This window comes from Pseudorca crassidens, chromosome 3, assembly GCF_039906515.1.
Source record: "Pseudorca crassidens isolate mPseCra1 chromosome 3, mPseCra1.hap1, whole genome shotgun sequence".
In the NCBI taxonomy this organism is placed as follows: Eukaryota; Metazoa; Chordata; class Mammalia; order Artiodactyla; family Delphinidae; genus Pseudorca; species Pseudorca crassidens.
Genome location: NC_090298.1, coordinates 95,504,090 through 95,520,434, shown reverse-complemented (window position 1 = coordinate 95,520,434; position 16,345 = coordinate 95,504,090). Strand labels below are relative to the sequence as shown.

General features: G+C 37.1%; 1 protein-coding gene across 5 annotated transcripts in view; it reads right to left on the bottom strand.

Annotated features, from left to right (window-relative positions):
* Positions 1–243: 243 nt before the first annotated feature.
* The window catches only part of COMMD10 (COMM domain containing 10), a 166,772-nt gene continuing 150,670 nt past the window's right edge, over positions 244–16,345 (bottom strand). For 4 of the 5 annotated variants that reach the window (XM_067731488.1, XM_067731495.1, XM_067731494.1 and 1 more), the window contains 2 exons: positions 6,741–6,800; positions 244–6,022 (listed from right to left, as the gene is read on the bottom strand). In XM_067731488.1, the coding sequence (XP_067587589.1) occupies positions 5,984–6,022; positions 6,741–6,800 (99 nt within the window). In that variant the 3' untranslated portion in view covers positions 244–5,983. Of the gene's footprint in view, positions 6,023–6,740; positions 6,801–9,892; positions 10,016–16,345 lie in introns of those variants that run through there. The other variant, XM_067731492.1, reaches the window with a different exon arrangement.

Here is a 16,345-nt window from a genome sequence, read left to right as displayed (position 1 = left end):
CCAACAGCTATATTCCTCTGGAGGTGCCCTAGAGCAGCACGGTAATAAGGAATGGGTCTGCAAATGTTTCATGTAAAGAGCCAGGTAGTAAATATTTTAGGCTTCCTGGGTATATGCTCTCTTTTGCAACTACTATCGTGGTGCAATAGCAGCCGTAGACTGTATGACTATAAGTATGCGAAAGAACATGGCTGTTGTTTTAGTTATCTATCACAACATAACAAATGACTACAACATCAGAAGTTCAAATCAACACACATTTATTATCTCACAATTACCATGGGTCAGGAGTCTGGGTCTTCACATAGGATCTCACAAGGCTGCAGTCACAGTCAGTTGGAGTGTGTTCTCTTCTGGAGGCTTGACTGGGAAAGAATCCACTTCCAAACTCACACAAGTTGTTTGCAGATCTATTTCCTTGTGGCTGTAGGGCAGAGTGCTTAGGGCCTCAGCTTCCTGGTGGCTACTGGTTGCCCTCAGCACCTACAGGCCACCCGTAGTTCCTTGTCTTGTGGTTCTGTCCACAGGCCCTCTTACAACATGGCAGCTTGCTTCTTCAAAGCCAAGAGGGGAGAAAGTCTCTAGAGTGACTTTGGTAGCATGACAGAATTTCACATAATGTAAGTCACGGGAGTGACATTCCATTACCTTTGACAGATGATTGGGAGTCTGTCCAGCAGAGCTGTGTTCCAATAAAACTTTATGAAAACAACTGGTGGGCTGGATTAGGCCCATAGGACATAGTTTACAGACCCCTGGCATAATAAATAAGGTGCAGAAGCCATCGTTTAAGGTAAGAAAAGATAAAAATTAATTGAATAGAGTTAGAGAAAAAGAATCCTCAGAGCCAGAGGAGCTTTGTAGAAACACAGTCATAGAAAAAATGCATTTCTGATTCTGGTCCTATCCCATAATACACCTATTACCTTGTTAATGAAAAATTAAGAATGGGATAGATGAGCATTATGCTCAAATTTATTTATCATAAAATAGAGCTGTTATTGGAACTCTAACTAAATTCAAAGTGAAGGGGCTTCATAGCAAGCTTTCTCCGATTTTAGTTCAATTCAAACATTACCTCGAATAATTTCAACAGAAAGCCTGGTCATTTTCTTAGTGATTATGAAAATGACAGCTGACACTTACAAGATTATTGCAAATCAGGAATTATGCTAAACGTTTAACATGAATGACCTCATTTAATCTTCATAACACTCCCATGTAATTTAGATTATTATTATTCCCACCACAAAGATGAGGAAACTGAACTTTAGCGAATTAAGCAACACAAAAAGCAGCAGAACTAGTTTATGACTCTTAGTCTTTCCTGAGGGTCCAGACACTTAAATTTTATTTGAAGAGTAATGGGAAGTCTTTGAAGGGTTTAAAGCAGGGAGGTAGTGTAATTAATATGATTACTGTTTTAAAAATATTAGCTGTGTGTGGAGACTGGACTGAAGGGGGGCTAGAGGAAGCAAGGTAGTCCAGGGCAAAGATGATGGTAGCTTGGAAAAGATAGTATCCTAGAGATATATTTGCAAGATATTTAGGTGGTAGAAGTGACAGGCTACCTCTCTAATTGAAAAGCACTCCACTATTCCCTTGTTCACGACACTCTAGCCACACTGATCTTTGATTCCTGAAACGCGCTAAGCCTTTTCCAGTCTCTGAGATTCTGCATTGGCCATTCTCTCTATCTCGAATGCTTTTCACTGTATTCTGCTATTGCCTCATTCTAACTCATCTTACAGGACTCAGCCCAAATCTCACTTCCTCAGAGAGTCTTTCCTTGATGCACCATCTAAGTTTCATCCTATCTTTTATTTTCTCTTAAGAGAATCCAATTATTTTTCATCCCATACTTATTCACAATTTATTATATTTTGCTTGTTTTTTTTAACTTTTCATTTTTTTAAAACTTTATTTTATTTACTTTTGGCTGTGTTGGGTCCTTGTTGCTGCGCACGGGCTTTCTCTAGTTGCGGCGAGCGGGGGCTACTCTTCGTTGTGGTGCGCGGGCCTCTCATTGCGGTGGCTTCTCTTGTTGCAGAGCACGGGCTCTAGGCACGCAGGCTTCAGTAGTTGTGGCATGCGGGCTCAGCAGTTGTGGCTCGCAGGCTCTTAGAGCGCAGGCTCAATAGTTGTGGCGCACGGGCTTAGTTGCTCCGTGGCATGTGGGATCTTCCCGGACCAGGGCTTGAACCCGTGTCCCCTGCATTGGCAGGCAGATTCTTAACCACTCCGCCACCAGGGAAGCCCCTAACTTTTCATTTTACATTGGAGTACAGTTGATTAACAATGTTGTATTAGTTTCGGGTGTACAACGAAGTGATTCAGTTATACATGTACATGTACCTATTCTTTTTTCAAATTCTTTTCCCAATTAGGTTGTTACATTTTGCTTGTTTTTTAACTGACTAACACATTACACTTCAAGACGCCAAGAACTATATTAATTTTGCTCATCACTGTTAACATAATGTCTAGCATACACACAGTTCCTGGCACTATAGGCAGTTACTGAATATTTGTTGAGGAAGTAAATGTCTGACTTCAGTGCTTTTATGCTTAAACACTGTGCAACTGTTTTTCACATTTGCTGATTTTAGAAGAAATTTTTCTCTTCTATCCCTCTGGAATTATCAACATAACATATCCCAAGTAATTAGTGATGCTTCAATCTCCAACCCACTCTCACTCCACACTCTTCCCAAACCCATTCCTAGATTTTAAAAAATGTTGAGAATAAAATGTACAGTAGGAGGAAGAGGGTGATGAAGCTGGCTTGAGGCAGGTGAGTTCTCATTTATTGTTGGTAAGAGTATAAACTGTTATGAACCTTTGAGAAAACAATTTATCAATATGCAAAAATGGCCTTAAAAATAAATGTAAATAGGGACTGCCCTGGTGGCACAGTGGTTAAGACTCTGCACCCCCAATGCAGGGGGCCTGGGTTCAATCCCTGGTCAGGGATCTAGATCCCACGTGCATGCCGCAACTAAGAGCTCGCATGCTACAACTAAGGAGCTCACATGCCACAACTAAGGAGCCCACCAGCCACAACTAAGGAGGCCATGTGCTGCAACTAAGGAGCAGCCTGCCTGCCCCAACTAAGACCCAGCGCAACCAAAATAAAAAATAAATGTAAATAAATAAAAACATATACAAAGAGGGGTGTGTGTGTGTTTGAATTTACATGAGATATCTGAAAAGATATAAACCAAATGTTTCTAACTAGTTAGGTAGGTATTTCTAGGGAGTAAGAGAGCAAAATAGACTTTTTAAAAAACACTTTTTAAAAAATATAGGCAATTTTATATTTATAATAAAATCCCATTAAAAGTAAAAACAGAGGGCTTCCCTGGTGGCGCAGTGGTTGAGCGTCTGCCTGCCGATGCAAGGGACACGGGTTCGTGCCCCAGTCTGGGAAGATCCCACATGCCGCGGAGCGGCCAGGCCCGTGAGCCATGGCCGCTGAGCCTGCGCGCCCGGAGCCTGCGCTCTGCAACGGGAGAGGTCACAGCAGTGAGAGGCCCGCGTACCGCAAAAAAAAAAAAAAAAAAAAAAGTAAAAACAGAAAATAAATCTTCATACTTTTGGCATAATAATCCTACTTCTGGGAACCTATATTAATAAAGTAATGAGAAATGTGGTTTAGGGTTTATTTATAATGATCTTTACCAGTTGAGTTCTTTAGTATTTTAAAAAACTGGAAATAGTCTAAATGTCCAACAACAGATTGAATAAATAAAGTGTAACTCATTCAAATGAAGGACTACTTAAAGATAGGAGAGAAAGATATATGAATAGGAAAAAAAACAAAAAAACCTTCAATAAAATCTACCAAAATGTCATTAACGGCTGTTTCTGGATGTTGAGAGTCTATGATTTTAGGTTACTCCTTTATGATTTTTTTGGTGTTTCCTACTTAAAAATAATCATATTTAATAATTGGAGAATTGCAAATATTATTTGTAGTCCTCCTTTCTAACAAGTAATTTATATTTTTATTCAATCCTCATGACAAGCACTCATACGAAACATGTTTATTTGCTAAGACAGCAGGTTTCAGTTCCCACTTATGGCTCCACCCACCTTATTTCTATGAAAATGTAACACACACCTTAATAATCTTTGGGAATGATATCTTCTTTTACTTGTGTATCATAACAATGGTGGTAGCTTAAGAAATAAAATTATCTGGAATTAAATATATTTCAGGAATAATTATGTTCTTAGTTAGAATTAGACCTACTACTTACTTGTCCTTCCTTCAATGCCTTTGGTCAGACTTTCCTGAACTAGACTGATGGAGAGAAAACTATTTACCACTATTTTAAGCTACAAATAGGAAATTTCATTATGAAGTGTCACATTTAACTTAGATAGGTACACTGGGAGTTAAGTTGGCATCAAACCAATGAAAACTTCTACCTATTCATATGGTCACTGTTGGGAAGGCCCAACAAATTCAACTTGAAATGATGTATGTTTATTTGTAGATAAGAAGTCTGAAAGAATATTTACCAAAATATTTACAGTAGTCAGGTACTTTCCTCTGGGGACCAGCAGAACAGAGCATAAAAATATGATAGATCCCACAAGCTACATATGGAAACAAATCCCATTATACTATAAACACGTCTTCTAGATATCCTATCAATGGAAGTTTGAGTTTAAAAACTTTTCAAATCAACCAAGTATGGACAGCCACTATAATACTTACATTCTGAAATAATCCAAACACCTAATCCTTCTAAGCAACAACATAAAAGCACACATATAAATAAGTAAGGGCATAAATTCCATATACTAAACATTTATTTGGGAGACATTTAACATTCATATTACTCAGATACCTCATATAAAGAATGTGATTTAAATCCAGTGGTTCTGTTTAACTATAGGATATTTCTGAAATCAAATTCTTTCACGTGAAGTCATATTTGAATCTCTCTTTGTCTCTCTGTTCTCTCTCTCTCATTTTCTCCCCCCCTCCCCTCTCCCTTTCTCTCCTTTCCTCCCTCACTCTGTCTTTCTCGCTGGAAATAATATAGTGCAGACATTTCATTCATAAAAATTCAACTGATATTATTTTCTGTAGGCAACCATACTCCCATTTATATAGATCCATAGCATAAAATATTGTGCACTTCAGTTCAACTAATTCTAAGACATAAAAATCTTCTTGGCTGAAATTAACATATTTACAAAAAGAGAACATAAAATTTGTTTTACATTCTGTTTTAAAATTTTAAGGATAATCCTTTAGCACTCATTACAACTATTTTTATTCATGATCTGAATCTGTCTCCCACACCTTGAAATGAATCATTATTAATTTTCAGTACAAAAAAAAGCACACAAAAACCTGAACTGTTATTAAATCATTAAACTCAGAGAAAAAATGAAAGTGCACAGAGATGCTCATACTGGAGTTGGCTGATGTACTAGTACTAGCTCTATTTAAAATTTCTTTCCTATATTATTTCCCAAGCAAAATACACTCATTATATTAAAGGAAACAAATGCCATAATGTATTTAATTGACTGTGGCTACTTTCTTATTTTTATTAATGTAATTAAAGAAGTTCTGTGTTCTAAGGTACATATTACACTTTGTATCCATGGACCCTTCTTGATACATAGAAGTATCATCAAGTATGTAAAAAATAAACAGGTCAGGCAATAAAGCAAAAATAGGACAGTAAAAACAATATGATATTCACTTTTGTTCCCCTTAAAACAAAAATGTTCTTAACAATTGCTTGCTGTTGGCTCACAGAACTGGAGAATGTATATTAGAACTCCAGTACTCAAAACAATGATCTTCCTTGGCTGTTATTGTATAAGAAGCAATAAACCGTATAATTTACATGAAGAAAGCTAATGAATCCTTCAGAAAACACAACCTGGCAGTTTATCTTCAATGCAAAACAATGAGGTGGCAGGAGTGTGATAGGGAAACCAGTCTTTGAGAACATCATGTAAGGGAATCCAGCTGTGCTTGTATGGTCTCTAGCTATTTACAAAGACAAAAAAAAAAGAGAAAGTTGGTGAAGGGAGAGAAATTCATATGAAGTGTTGTTTAGAAACATGCAAATGAAAGAAAAGAATGTAACTGGTAACTATGTATTTTAAATGTATTCACATAAGCAATAAATATACCACTTAGAAAATTTTTCTTTTTATGTGGATATTAGAATTCAAGCTTGCTATCTGTTTTCAAATTTGTAAAAGAGGATTTCTAAATAGTACTGTTTAAAATGCACCCAGCTCTTTCATTTTAGATTTCTAAAGGGGGGAGGGTGGTAGAGGGGGCAGTGCATTTTCCTTGATTACAAAATCAGTATTTACAAAGAAACACGAAATATCCTCAAAGATAAATCTTTAAAGGCCTGGTATCTGCCTTTTCCCTTGGGCCCAGAAATTAAAATATTTAACATTACCTATCTCTAAAGTGCCAGTGTGGCTAGGTACCACACAGTTTATTATTTAATGCTTTACATTAAAACAACAATCCTACTGCTTTAATTAAAACCATATCCATTCTCTTCCTGGTTTAGTTTGTCAGATTCTCTTCATCTTGGCAATGCTTCCTACTGTGAAACATAAGATGTTTATAAGGGAAGTTTAAAGAACTCAACTCTGTAATGGGCATTTAAAAATAAGAATTCATAAAGTGGAGGAAACAATGTGAAAAACCCTACATTACCAGAAATTATTTAAAAAATACAGACCTTGTTATAGAAATCAAACAATTCCTTGTGACTGAATTCCACAAGAACTTTCTTCAGGCTCTGTAAAGAAAAAAGAAAGAAAGGAAAAAGTTTAGTTGTGTACAATTTACATTGCATTTTTTTTTCCTCTCCAGCTAGCCTCAGAATATGCCATATTATTCTGAGTGGTTTAAAAAAACCAAACAAACCAAACTTACCTCCTCTACTCAACCCCACTGTTCCAAGAACTCAAAAATACATTTACTAACACTCGACTTTAGCAAAAGGTTTCAACTCTATAGGGGCATCTGTTCTTTAAGTTGACTCCACAGAGGTTAATAAAATATATTCCAACAAGAGAACAATTTCATTACATATTTTTTCGAGACAGAGATGATACATGAGATTATATTTCATCTTTCTCAGCAGTCCATTTGAAATCTAGTAAATACCATTACACAAAGACACTGGAGGCAGCATATCTGATTGAACTCAACCAGCCATTAATGCCTCACATCAGCACAGCTGCTGCCTCCAAGCATTAATCTAACAGTTATGATCTTAACATGCTGAGATTGTTACCTTTTGTAATGTACAGACTCAGCACAAGTTAACAACACAACAGCTTCAAAGCTGGGACTTAAACCTGCTCATTCCTTTCACCTCAAATGCAATAGAGAAATCGTTATGGATGCTACAGATGCTAAGTAATATTGTGTACGTATGCATGATAGTGCAGTAAAGTGCGACATTAACCCAACCCAACCCAGTCCGCTTTTGGTTGACTTTGTAAACTGAGGAAACACTGTTTCTGAAAATTGTTCAAACATGTTTATTTTAGTCAACGTACCTTTAGGAAGTGAAAGTTAATGGGGAGAGAATACCAAGAATGTATCACCCGCTCTGACCATACTGTCATGCTCACGTGACATACAACAGGCACCATGAATTGAAGAAGTGGAAAACTGTTGCAAACAGACATTGATTCATGCACTTAATTGCCTATGGTCATTTCCAACACTGTATTAATTCTATTTCTCAGTTTCTATGCTCACTTTTTTTTGTTTTATTTGTTTTAATGATTTCCACTTCCATTCACAAAGCCAACGTTTTGAAAACAAGTTTTCTCCTAATTTTAGAAGAGTCAGTGGGGCTCTGCTCAGAAACGGCACCTCTCTTTCCATGAAGCCTAAGCACATAGGCTCCAATTCCTTTCTTTGTTTTCTCTTATACACCCATGTAAGTTTCAAAATGAATGAAGAAGCATACCGGCTTTAAAGCCTTATCATTTACGAATGATAAAAAAAAGAACTATAAATTTTTCAAATCATATTAGAAGAATCAGTTGGTTAACTGGCACATATCCTGAAACCTCCAAAGGCTGAATCGGCATTATCTAGCAGTGCTATATTTCCTTCCAGCAGTTAAAGGGGAATGATAAACCTAGGTTTACCCTAGGGAAAAGCAAAGCAAGTTCATTTCTTTACCACCCCCTCCCCAGCCGAAAGTTAGGAGAGACTGAAGACTGAGTCAGTATGTGAACAGCTCATTTGATGTACCCCTAGAGGTAGCACCCAAGCTAGGCTCTTGTTTCCTGTACTTTGCTTTGCTTTCTTTCAGGGTAGTGTTTTCTAGAATGTTACCCTGAGGAAAGGGAAGGAAGGTAACTTTAAAAAAATACTTCTTAAAATAACAATAGCTAAAATAATGTGTGTGTGTGCATGAGTGTGTGCATATATATGGATATGTTTATTTTACACACACAGGCACACACACACACATACACCTATCCATCCATCCATAATAGTAATCCCTCAGTATCTGCGGCAGACTGGTTCCAGGACCTGCTGTGGATACTAAATTTTCCGGATGAAGTCCCATAAATGCCCCTCCAGATCTGTGGTTCCGAATCCATAGATTCAGACAACCGTGGATGAAGTAGGGCCACAGTATTTATTGACAAAAATCCAAGTATAAATTGACCTGTGCAGTTCAAACCTGTGTTGTTCAAAGGTCAACTAAATTTAGTCTTACTTTACTGAAATACTTAGCCCCACGAAGGAAAAAAAACTGATACCTGATATAAAATTTCTTATGCTTGACATAATAACGGGTAGCTATTATCATTATCATTTCCCATTCAACTCACAATGACTTAGAGAAGACCATGAGAATATGGAAGAGTATGGGAGTGGTTTTCAGTGTTTCATGTCTATGTGTAGAGAGATTATCCCAAATTTTGAGAATCTATGTTTACCTAAGGGGTGGCCAGTGGCAGTTGTTTTTTACATTTAGGGAAGTAAGGATGGAGCTTAGATGTGTAGGATAAAAAGGAAAGGGGGGGGCTTCCCTGGTGGCGCAGTGGTTGAGAGTCCATCTGCCGATGCAGGGGACGCGGGTTTGTGCCCCGGTCTGGGAAGATCCCACATGCCACAGAGCGGCTGGGCCCGTGAGCCATGGCCGCTGAGCCTGCGCGTCCGGAGCCTGTGCTTCGCAGCGGGAGAGGCCACAACAGTGAACGGCCCGCATACCGCAAAAAAAAAAAAAGGAAAGGGGGGTGCTGGCCAGGGGACAACTTCCCACATTGTCATGTTCTGACATGCAACCCCACAGAGTCTAAGAATCTTAAATTCAAATCTGGCCTTCCAGGACATTGTACAAAAGTACCTTATCAAGAAAAAAGTACAGTTCACATTTCATTTAACAGTTTGGTAACTTTATTTATGACTTTAAATTTAGAATGGATGATGGCCTCCATTTTTACTCTTTCTTCAGGTCCCATAAATATTAGGAGTAGACCTGATCAGAATCTCCCCTGGGACTCCAGCATTTTTGGGAGGAAAGCACACTCTTAGCTTTCCTTGAGAATATAACCAGAAAGTGACAAATCTGCTTATCAAATGAGAATCAACTCTTTAAACTTCATTGTTTACTCTTCAGAAAATGTATGGAAAGGTTCAAATCATTATGTTGTACACCTAAAACTAATACCATTTTATGTCAATTATATCTCAATAATAATAATAATAAAGCCACCTGGGTGGTAGCATTTGGCTGGGGAGAAGGAGGACACCATCAGGAGACCCTCAGATGCCAGATTCGATTGTTAAAAGGGACTCTAGCCAATGTGAATGATCTGGAAGCCTGGCTGGTGGTGGAACACAAGGGTTGGGGGTGGGGGAGAATAATTAGGAACAGCCCTTTTCTACCTTTCTTGGTAGGTTTCCTGGCAGTTCCCCCAGCTGAAAGGGGTGCATCCAGATTGCCCATGAGTACCCTGGACTGACAGTCTTGATCTGATTTGAAAAAAAAAAAAAAGAGACTTGAACAGGCACTTCCCAGAAAAGGATGTCCAAACAGACAAAAACATATGAAAATATATGCTGGAAGGGGTGAAAATTTTCTAACTACCCTGGAAACTTGTCTGGCATTATTTACTAAAGCTGAATATATACACACCCTATGACCCAGAAATTCACTGCTAGGTATTAATATTGAGCTCAATAGAAATGTACACATTTGGGCACCATGACATAGGTACAAGAATATTGATAGTATTATGATTCAAAAGAGCTAAAAATGGAAGTAACCAAAATTTCTTTCAACAGAAGAATATGTAAGTAAGTTGTAGTATAGTAATACAATGGAATGTTATACAGACATGAAAATAAACTACAGCCAAATACAGTATCATGCATGACTAACAAAATAAAGTTGAACGTCGGGGCGGGGGGCACAGAAGAACATGTATGATTAACTTCATGCATATGAATATTTAAAAAATAACAGAAAAGGTTTTAGAGACAAATGCTTAGGTGGTAAAAGTATAAAGTAAAGCAACAAAAATATTACCAGAAATACCAAAATACTGATCACCTCCGGGTGACTGCAGAAAGGAGGCAGTAATTGGGAGGAGGCATAAGAAAGGCTTCTGATTTCTTCTTAGAAATTAGAAATTAGGCAATAACTTATTTCTTCTTAGAAACTTCTTAGAAATTAGGCAATAACTTATTTCTTGATCTTGGTGGTAGGTAAAAGGGTGTCCTTTTTTTTTGACAAATTACTGTGCTCTTTTTCTGTATGTGTGCTATATTTCCCCAATTAAAAAAAACCCAGCACTGTTGTGTTAAATTCATTCCTTTTTATTCAATAAACTTTTTTTTTTTTTTTGTGGTACGCGGGCCTCTCACTGTTGTGGCCTCTCCCGTTGCGGAGCACAGGCTCCAGATGCACAGGCTCAGCAGCCATGGCTCACGGGCCCAGCCGCTCCGTGGCACGCAGGATCTTCCCAGACCGGGGTACGAACCCATGTCCCCTGCATCGGCAGGTGGACTCTCAACCACTGCGCCACCAGGGAAGCCCTCAATAAACTTTTATTAAAGGCCTACAGCCCTGTTCTAGGTGCTACGTAAAGAGCAATGAGCAATAGAAATCAAAATCCCCCATATTCTAGTTGAAGAAAACAGACAATAAGAAATGTAATAAAGACAATAATAACAATAATAATAAAATCATCATCATAATTCACAACATACATATAGAAATGTTTGTTGGTGATAAATGCTAGGAAGAAAAATAAAGCAGGGAGAGGGAATGTGTGTTTGGGGGTAGGTAGGTGGAGATTCAAGGTTAGATGGTCAAAAAGGGTCTCACTGAGCTGATAACATTTGAGTTAAGATTTACAAGAAGTAAAGGAGTAAAAAAACCCCACAGAATAGGAGAAAATATTTGTGAATCATTATCTAATAAGAGTATAGCACCCAGAATATATAAAGAACTCCTATAATTCAACAATAAAAAGACAAACCCATGTGGGTGGACCCTAATCCAATATGACTACTGTCCTTATAAGAAGAGATTAGGACACAGACACACACAAGGGAACGATTGTATGAAGACACTGGAGGAAGATGGCCATCTACAAGCCAAGGAGCGAGGCCTTAGAAGAAACCAATCCTGATGACACCTTGATCTCAAACTTCTAGCCTCCAGAACTGTGAGGAAATAAATTTCTATCATTTAAGCCATCCAGTGTGTGGTACAGTTATGGCAGTCCCAGCAAACTAACAATAGGCCCCATCATCTCTTCTGGGACAGAGAGAAGATCTTTAAGAGCAACGGAAAGCCACTGGAGAATTTTAAGAATGATGTAATTGTATTTACATATTAACGAGTCACTTTGGGTTTTATTTGTAAATGGATTAGAGCTAGACAAACTAGATGTGGAGAAACCAGTTAGGAGGCTATATTGCATTCGTCTAGGCAAAAGATAGTGACCTGATCTAATGTGATGGCAACAGTGATAGAGAAAAGTGAAAAAAACTTGAAAAATGGTTTAAGAGGTAGAAGAGATAGCATTTAGTGAAAGATTTGAGCTGGGGGAGGAGGTGAAGGAATAGGTGGAGTCAAGAATGACTCTCGAGTTTCCGGCAAGAGAAACTGATGGATGCAACTGAGATAGGAAACTAGAGGAGTAGGTGCGAAGAAAGAGAATCAAAAGTGCAGTTTCAGACACAATTAGCTTGATATGTCTGTGATATTTCCCTGAAAATATCTGAAATAAGTCTGGAAAGACAGAAAAGGAAATTAGATAAGAGATATACATTTGGGAGTTACTGATATATTGCTATTTAAAACTGAATGAGACTGCCCAGGAGAAGAATGCAGTATGAGAAGAAAGGGCAGCCTGAGACAGGACCCTTCGGAACTCCAATATTTAGGGTAGGTAGGTGTTTCATAAATGATGAGTATCACCAGGTCCACAAATGTTTTCTGCATGGTATGTGGAAATATATGGCATTTATGACATGAATCAAAATAATTTAGTAAGTTGGCACACAGGCAATAAAACTGTGTGGCTTGCCTTCAACGTTCCATTTTCCAGTAAGACCCATTAAACTCACTAATATTGTTAACTAAATATACACAGACTAGAAGATTTACTCTCTTTCTTCTGCCTTATACATATAAGATTGCAACCAAGAACCCATTTAGGAAATTCATTACTTATGTTGTCTAAGCTGGTCTCATGCATTAATACCACGCAGACTTCCTGCACCCTATCTGAAAACACTGCCAAGTGAAAATGAAAGTGCAAAGAGTATCATTCTGCCAATTTCTTAAAAGAGAAGAAAGATGTATTTGTTCACCCATTTCTTTTATTTTTAATTTGTAATCCTGTCTGCAAGCACCTGGATAATGTTGCACATACCCATTAGCAAAATTCCCATGGAAATAGAATTTAGTAAGGTCTTCAGAGAGGTCTAACTTGGTGAAAGCTGACAGTAAAAAGATCGTCTGCTTTCCCATTAGTTAGAAATTAGGAACACATACATTTTCCAAGAGAGAAATGTATTAACCTCATCACAAATTATCTAAGCAGAAATAAGCTCTAAATAACATAGATATAAATAGATAAGAATTAAACCCACTTTACATTGCTTAGCTTGTAAAATTAAGTAGGATATTAGAATTAGAAATCATACAATTATCTTTTCATCTAGAAAATCAGGAGTAGAGGATTCCAGTAAAAGAAAAACTACTAATCTCTTGTCCTGGTTAAATCTAAAAATAATTTGCTAGGGACTTAGAGAGGAAGTTTTCGCCTTTTCACTTACAGAAATGATGGATAGATATAAAATTTAAATAATATTTCAAGTTCTACTGAATGGGTTTATAAAACAAATCATTAGGCACCATTTATTAAATAAATACATCTAAAAATTGTATTATCTACAACTGTACCTATATACAGTTACAGATCACTGTAAAAATATTCCAGTATTTCTATTATTATTTGTTGATTATCTTCACTATTATTGAATAGTTAGTGAAACTCTACTCATGTACATGAACATGAACCATTTCTGCCACCCAATAATATACAGTTATTCAATAAACATCTAAACGGTACTGATACAGAGATGAATAACCCATATACTCTTGACCAAAGAAAGATCCTTTTCTAGGTAGGCAGGTTGCCCTTTACAGCTAAGCTTCCAACTATAAGAAGAATGTACATGGAACAGTGAGAAAGAAGGGATTCTCTGCTCATTGTCAGATCAATGGAATTAATCCTAGCAACAAAAGGGGTTACAACCAGCTCCGATTCAGAGGATGCTAGCTTGAGAAGGTGGAAGCAAAACATTCTAGGTAGAGGGAAAGAGCAAATTTCCATTTTTCTGCAAGGCGGTTGGACTACACAATCTCCCAAGGTCCTTTTCAATTCTATGACTGAAGGATGTTGAAAGGCACACCTCTATAAGCAAAGTAAATTGGGGAACTGAGGGAGATAGAGGACCAAAAAATGCCAGTAAGAAAGAGCTTTAGAAATAACATAGTTCAACCGTCTTACTTAACCGATGAGAAAACTAGTCTTACAAAGATGAACTAACTCATACAAAGTATACAGCAGTGGAACTAGTCATTGTTCTTTCTACTGCATTATTATGGTAACTCAAGATAAAACAACACTTTCACCTGCATATCAAGCTAATTTATAGAAAAAAAATTCTTCCCATGAATTTGCACAATTGCTTCCCTTCTCTAACTCATTATACACAGAAATACATAAAAGCTTTGCTGAGGGTAAATAGTTTGATAAATATGGCTGATGAGATGCCAAGTAAGAGATGTAAAATGTCAGGTGAAGGTCTTAAATTTCTCAAAAATTTTCAGAAAAAAATATAAGCAACTCTCTTTGTCTCAGTTGCATTATTTTTTTTAAAAAAAAGCTACTGTGAAAATTTCACAAAAGTTAACACAATACAATTGCCATGTTTAAAATTCTAATTCCAAATATATAAACAAAACTGTTAGCCCAATGAATATACTACATCATACAGAGAAACGGAGCAAGAAAATTACTACTTTCACCTGAATATGGAGCTGATTTCTGTTGCTCCCTCAAGTCCTATGATTCCAAAAGCTCTTCATTAAAACACTGTCTAGCCTAGCAGGCTCCAAAACCTCACAGGCATTGGCCCTGCTGTTTGAGGAGGGCAGTGGGCAAACTGAAAACCCTGAGCTTATGTCAAAGTTTGATAGACGTTATAAAAAGACGACTGCAACAAATACAAGCCACAAAAGGCATTTCCCCAGGGTCAAATCAACCAATTGTAACTTGTCTTTTTTCAACCTTTGAAAAGTATAGTTTGACAAAATGCTTATCTGTTTAAGAATACAGGCAGTACATAAACAGCAAAAGCAAATTTCTAGCTCATTAACATGGCACTCAAGACTTCCAAAACCTGGCCCATGACTCCACCTATGGCCCCATCTCCTAATACCCTCCTAATGTGCTGCATGCACCAGCAGTACCAGTAGCATTCTGCATACTTCAGGTCTTTGTTCACGCTGTTCCCTGTCTTCTCCCAGTAATGCTCCCAACTGCTCCTGTGTGTGCATGGACATACACACATGCGCATATACCAGCTATTTCATTTGGCTAGATCCTTTAATACTCAGCTCAGTTGACACTGCGGCACCCTATGCATACCTCTATCTTTGCCTTTCCCTATTATACTGTATGGAATTACTTACATTTGTTCCACTGATGGTAGGCTCTTTAAGGGAGGGGCTAGCCTTTATTTTCTTTATTGTAGTCTAATAGCCTAGTATGGTACTTGATCATAGTACTTAACAACAATATATGGTTATTGAGCTTAATTTTAAGAATTAAATTTAAATATGTTCCCTCTCACCCCACTGGGGGAAAAATATTAAAAAATATTATATACGGAAAGTATCAGAATAAATGGATTTTGCCTGATGACAATGTTTTCAAAGTATTCTATTGCATTTTCCCCAATGCTGACAGCAGGCAGGTCTTATAACTCTTGCTTACTCAGTAAATATGTAGGCTAAATAGGACAAAAATTAAACTCTAAGTATTGATTCTCTAGTTAGCTTGAAAAATGGCTTCTCATACTTGAAGGTGCCTGTCTCAAACTGGTGAAAGCTGAAGACTCGAGGTTTTGTACATACTTAGCTAAAAATACAGCAGTTGTGGCTGTCAACGTAACAATAAACCACTTTTGGCCAGAAATCTTTATTCAATATAAAAATTGTGTAAAAGTGTGTATGAAATATTGCCACTAAATGTTTAATCTGGGATATATACTTCAGCTGTTAGAACATTTACTCCGTTATCTGTGTACGCTCTTTTCATTCTGGCTAAAATATTACTTTATTCTTGCGTAGACAAAACAATATGCTTGGCAGTCATATCATCACCATATTTTCTGTCCTTTTAAAAATTAACAGTGTGCTATGCATGAGCAGATCGCAAACTTGGAGCCAATCAAAATGCACCTTCTATAGTATTCATTAACTCTAATTTATTATGTGTATGCTGATATGTCATTACGATTTTCAGCTTTGGTATTGAAATATTTAGCTATGGTTGCTGAATATAATCAGCAAGATAAGAGGTTTTGAATATGATTACATGAAGCTCCTTAAATATAGTAAGAAATTATGTTAAGAAGAGCACTGACAGCAAAAAAATAGAGTTTTTTCCTGTATAAATATTATAAGTGATGCTATCTTTTTCTGAAAATTATACTTTATTCTAATTATAAATACTTATCTGATTACTGAAGCATTATCATTACAGATTTAGGAAT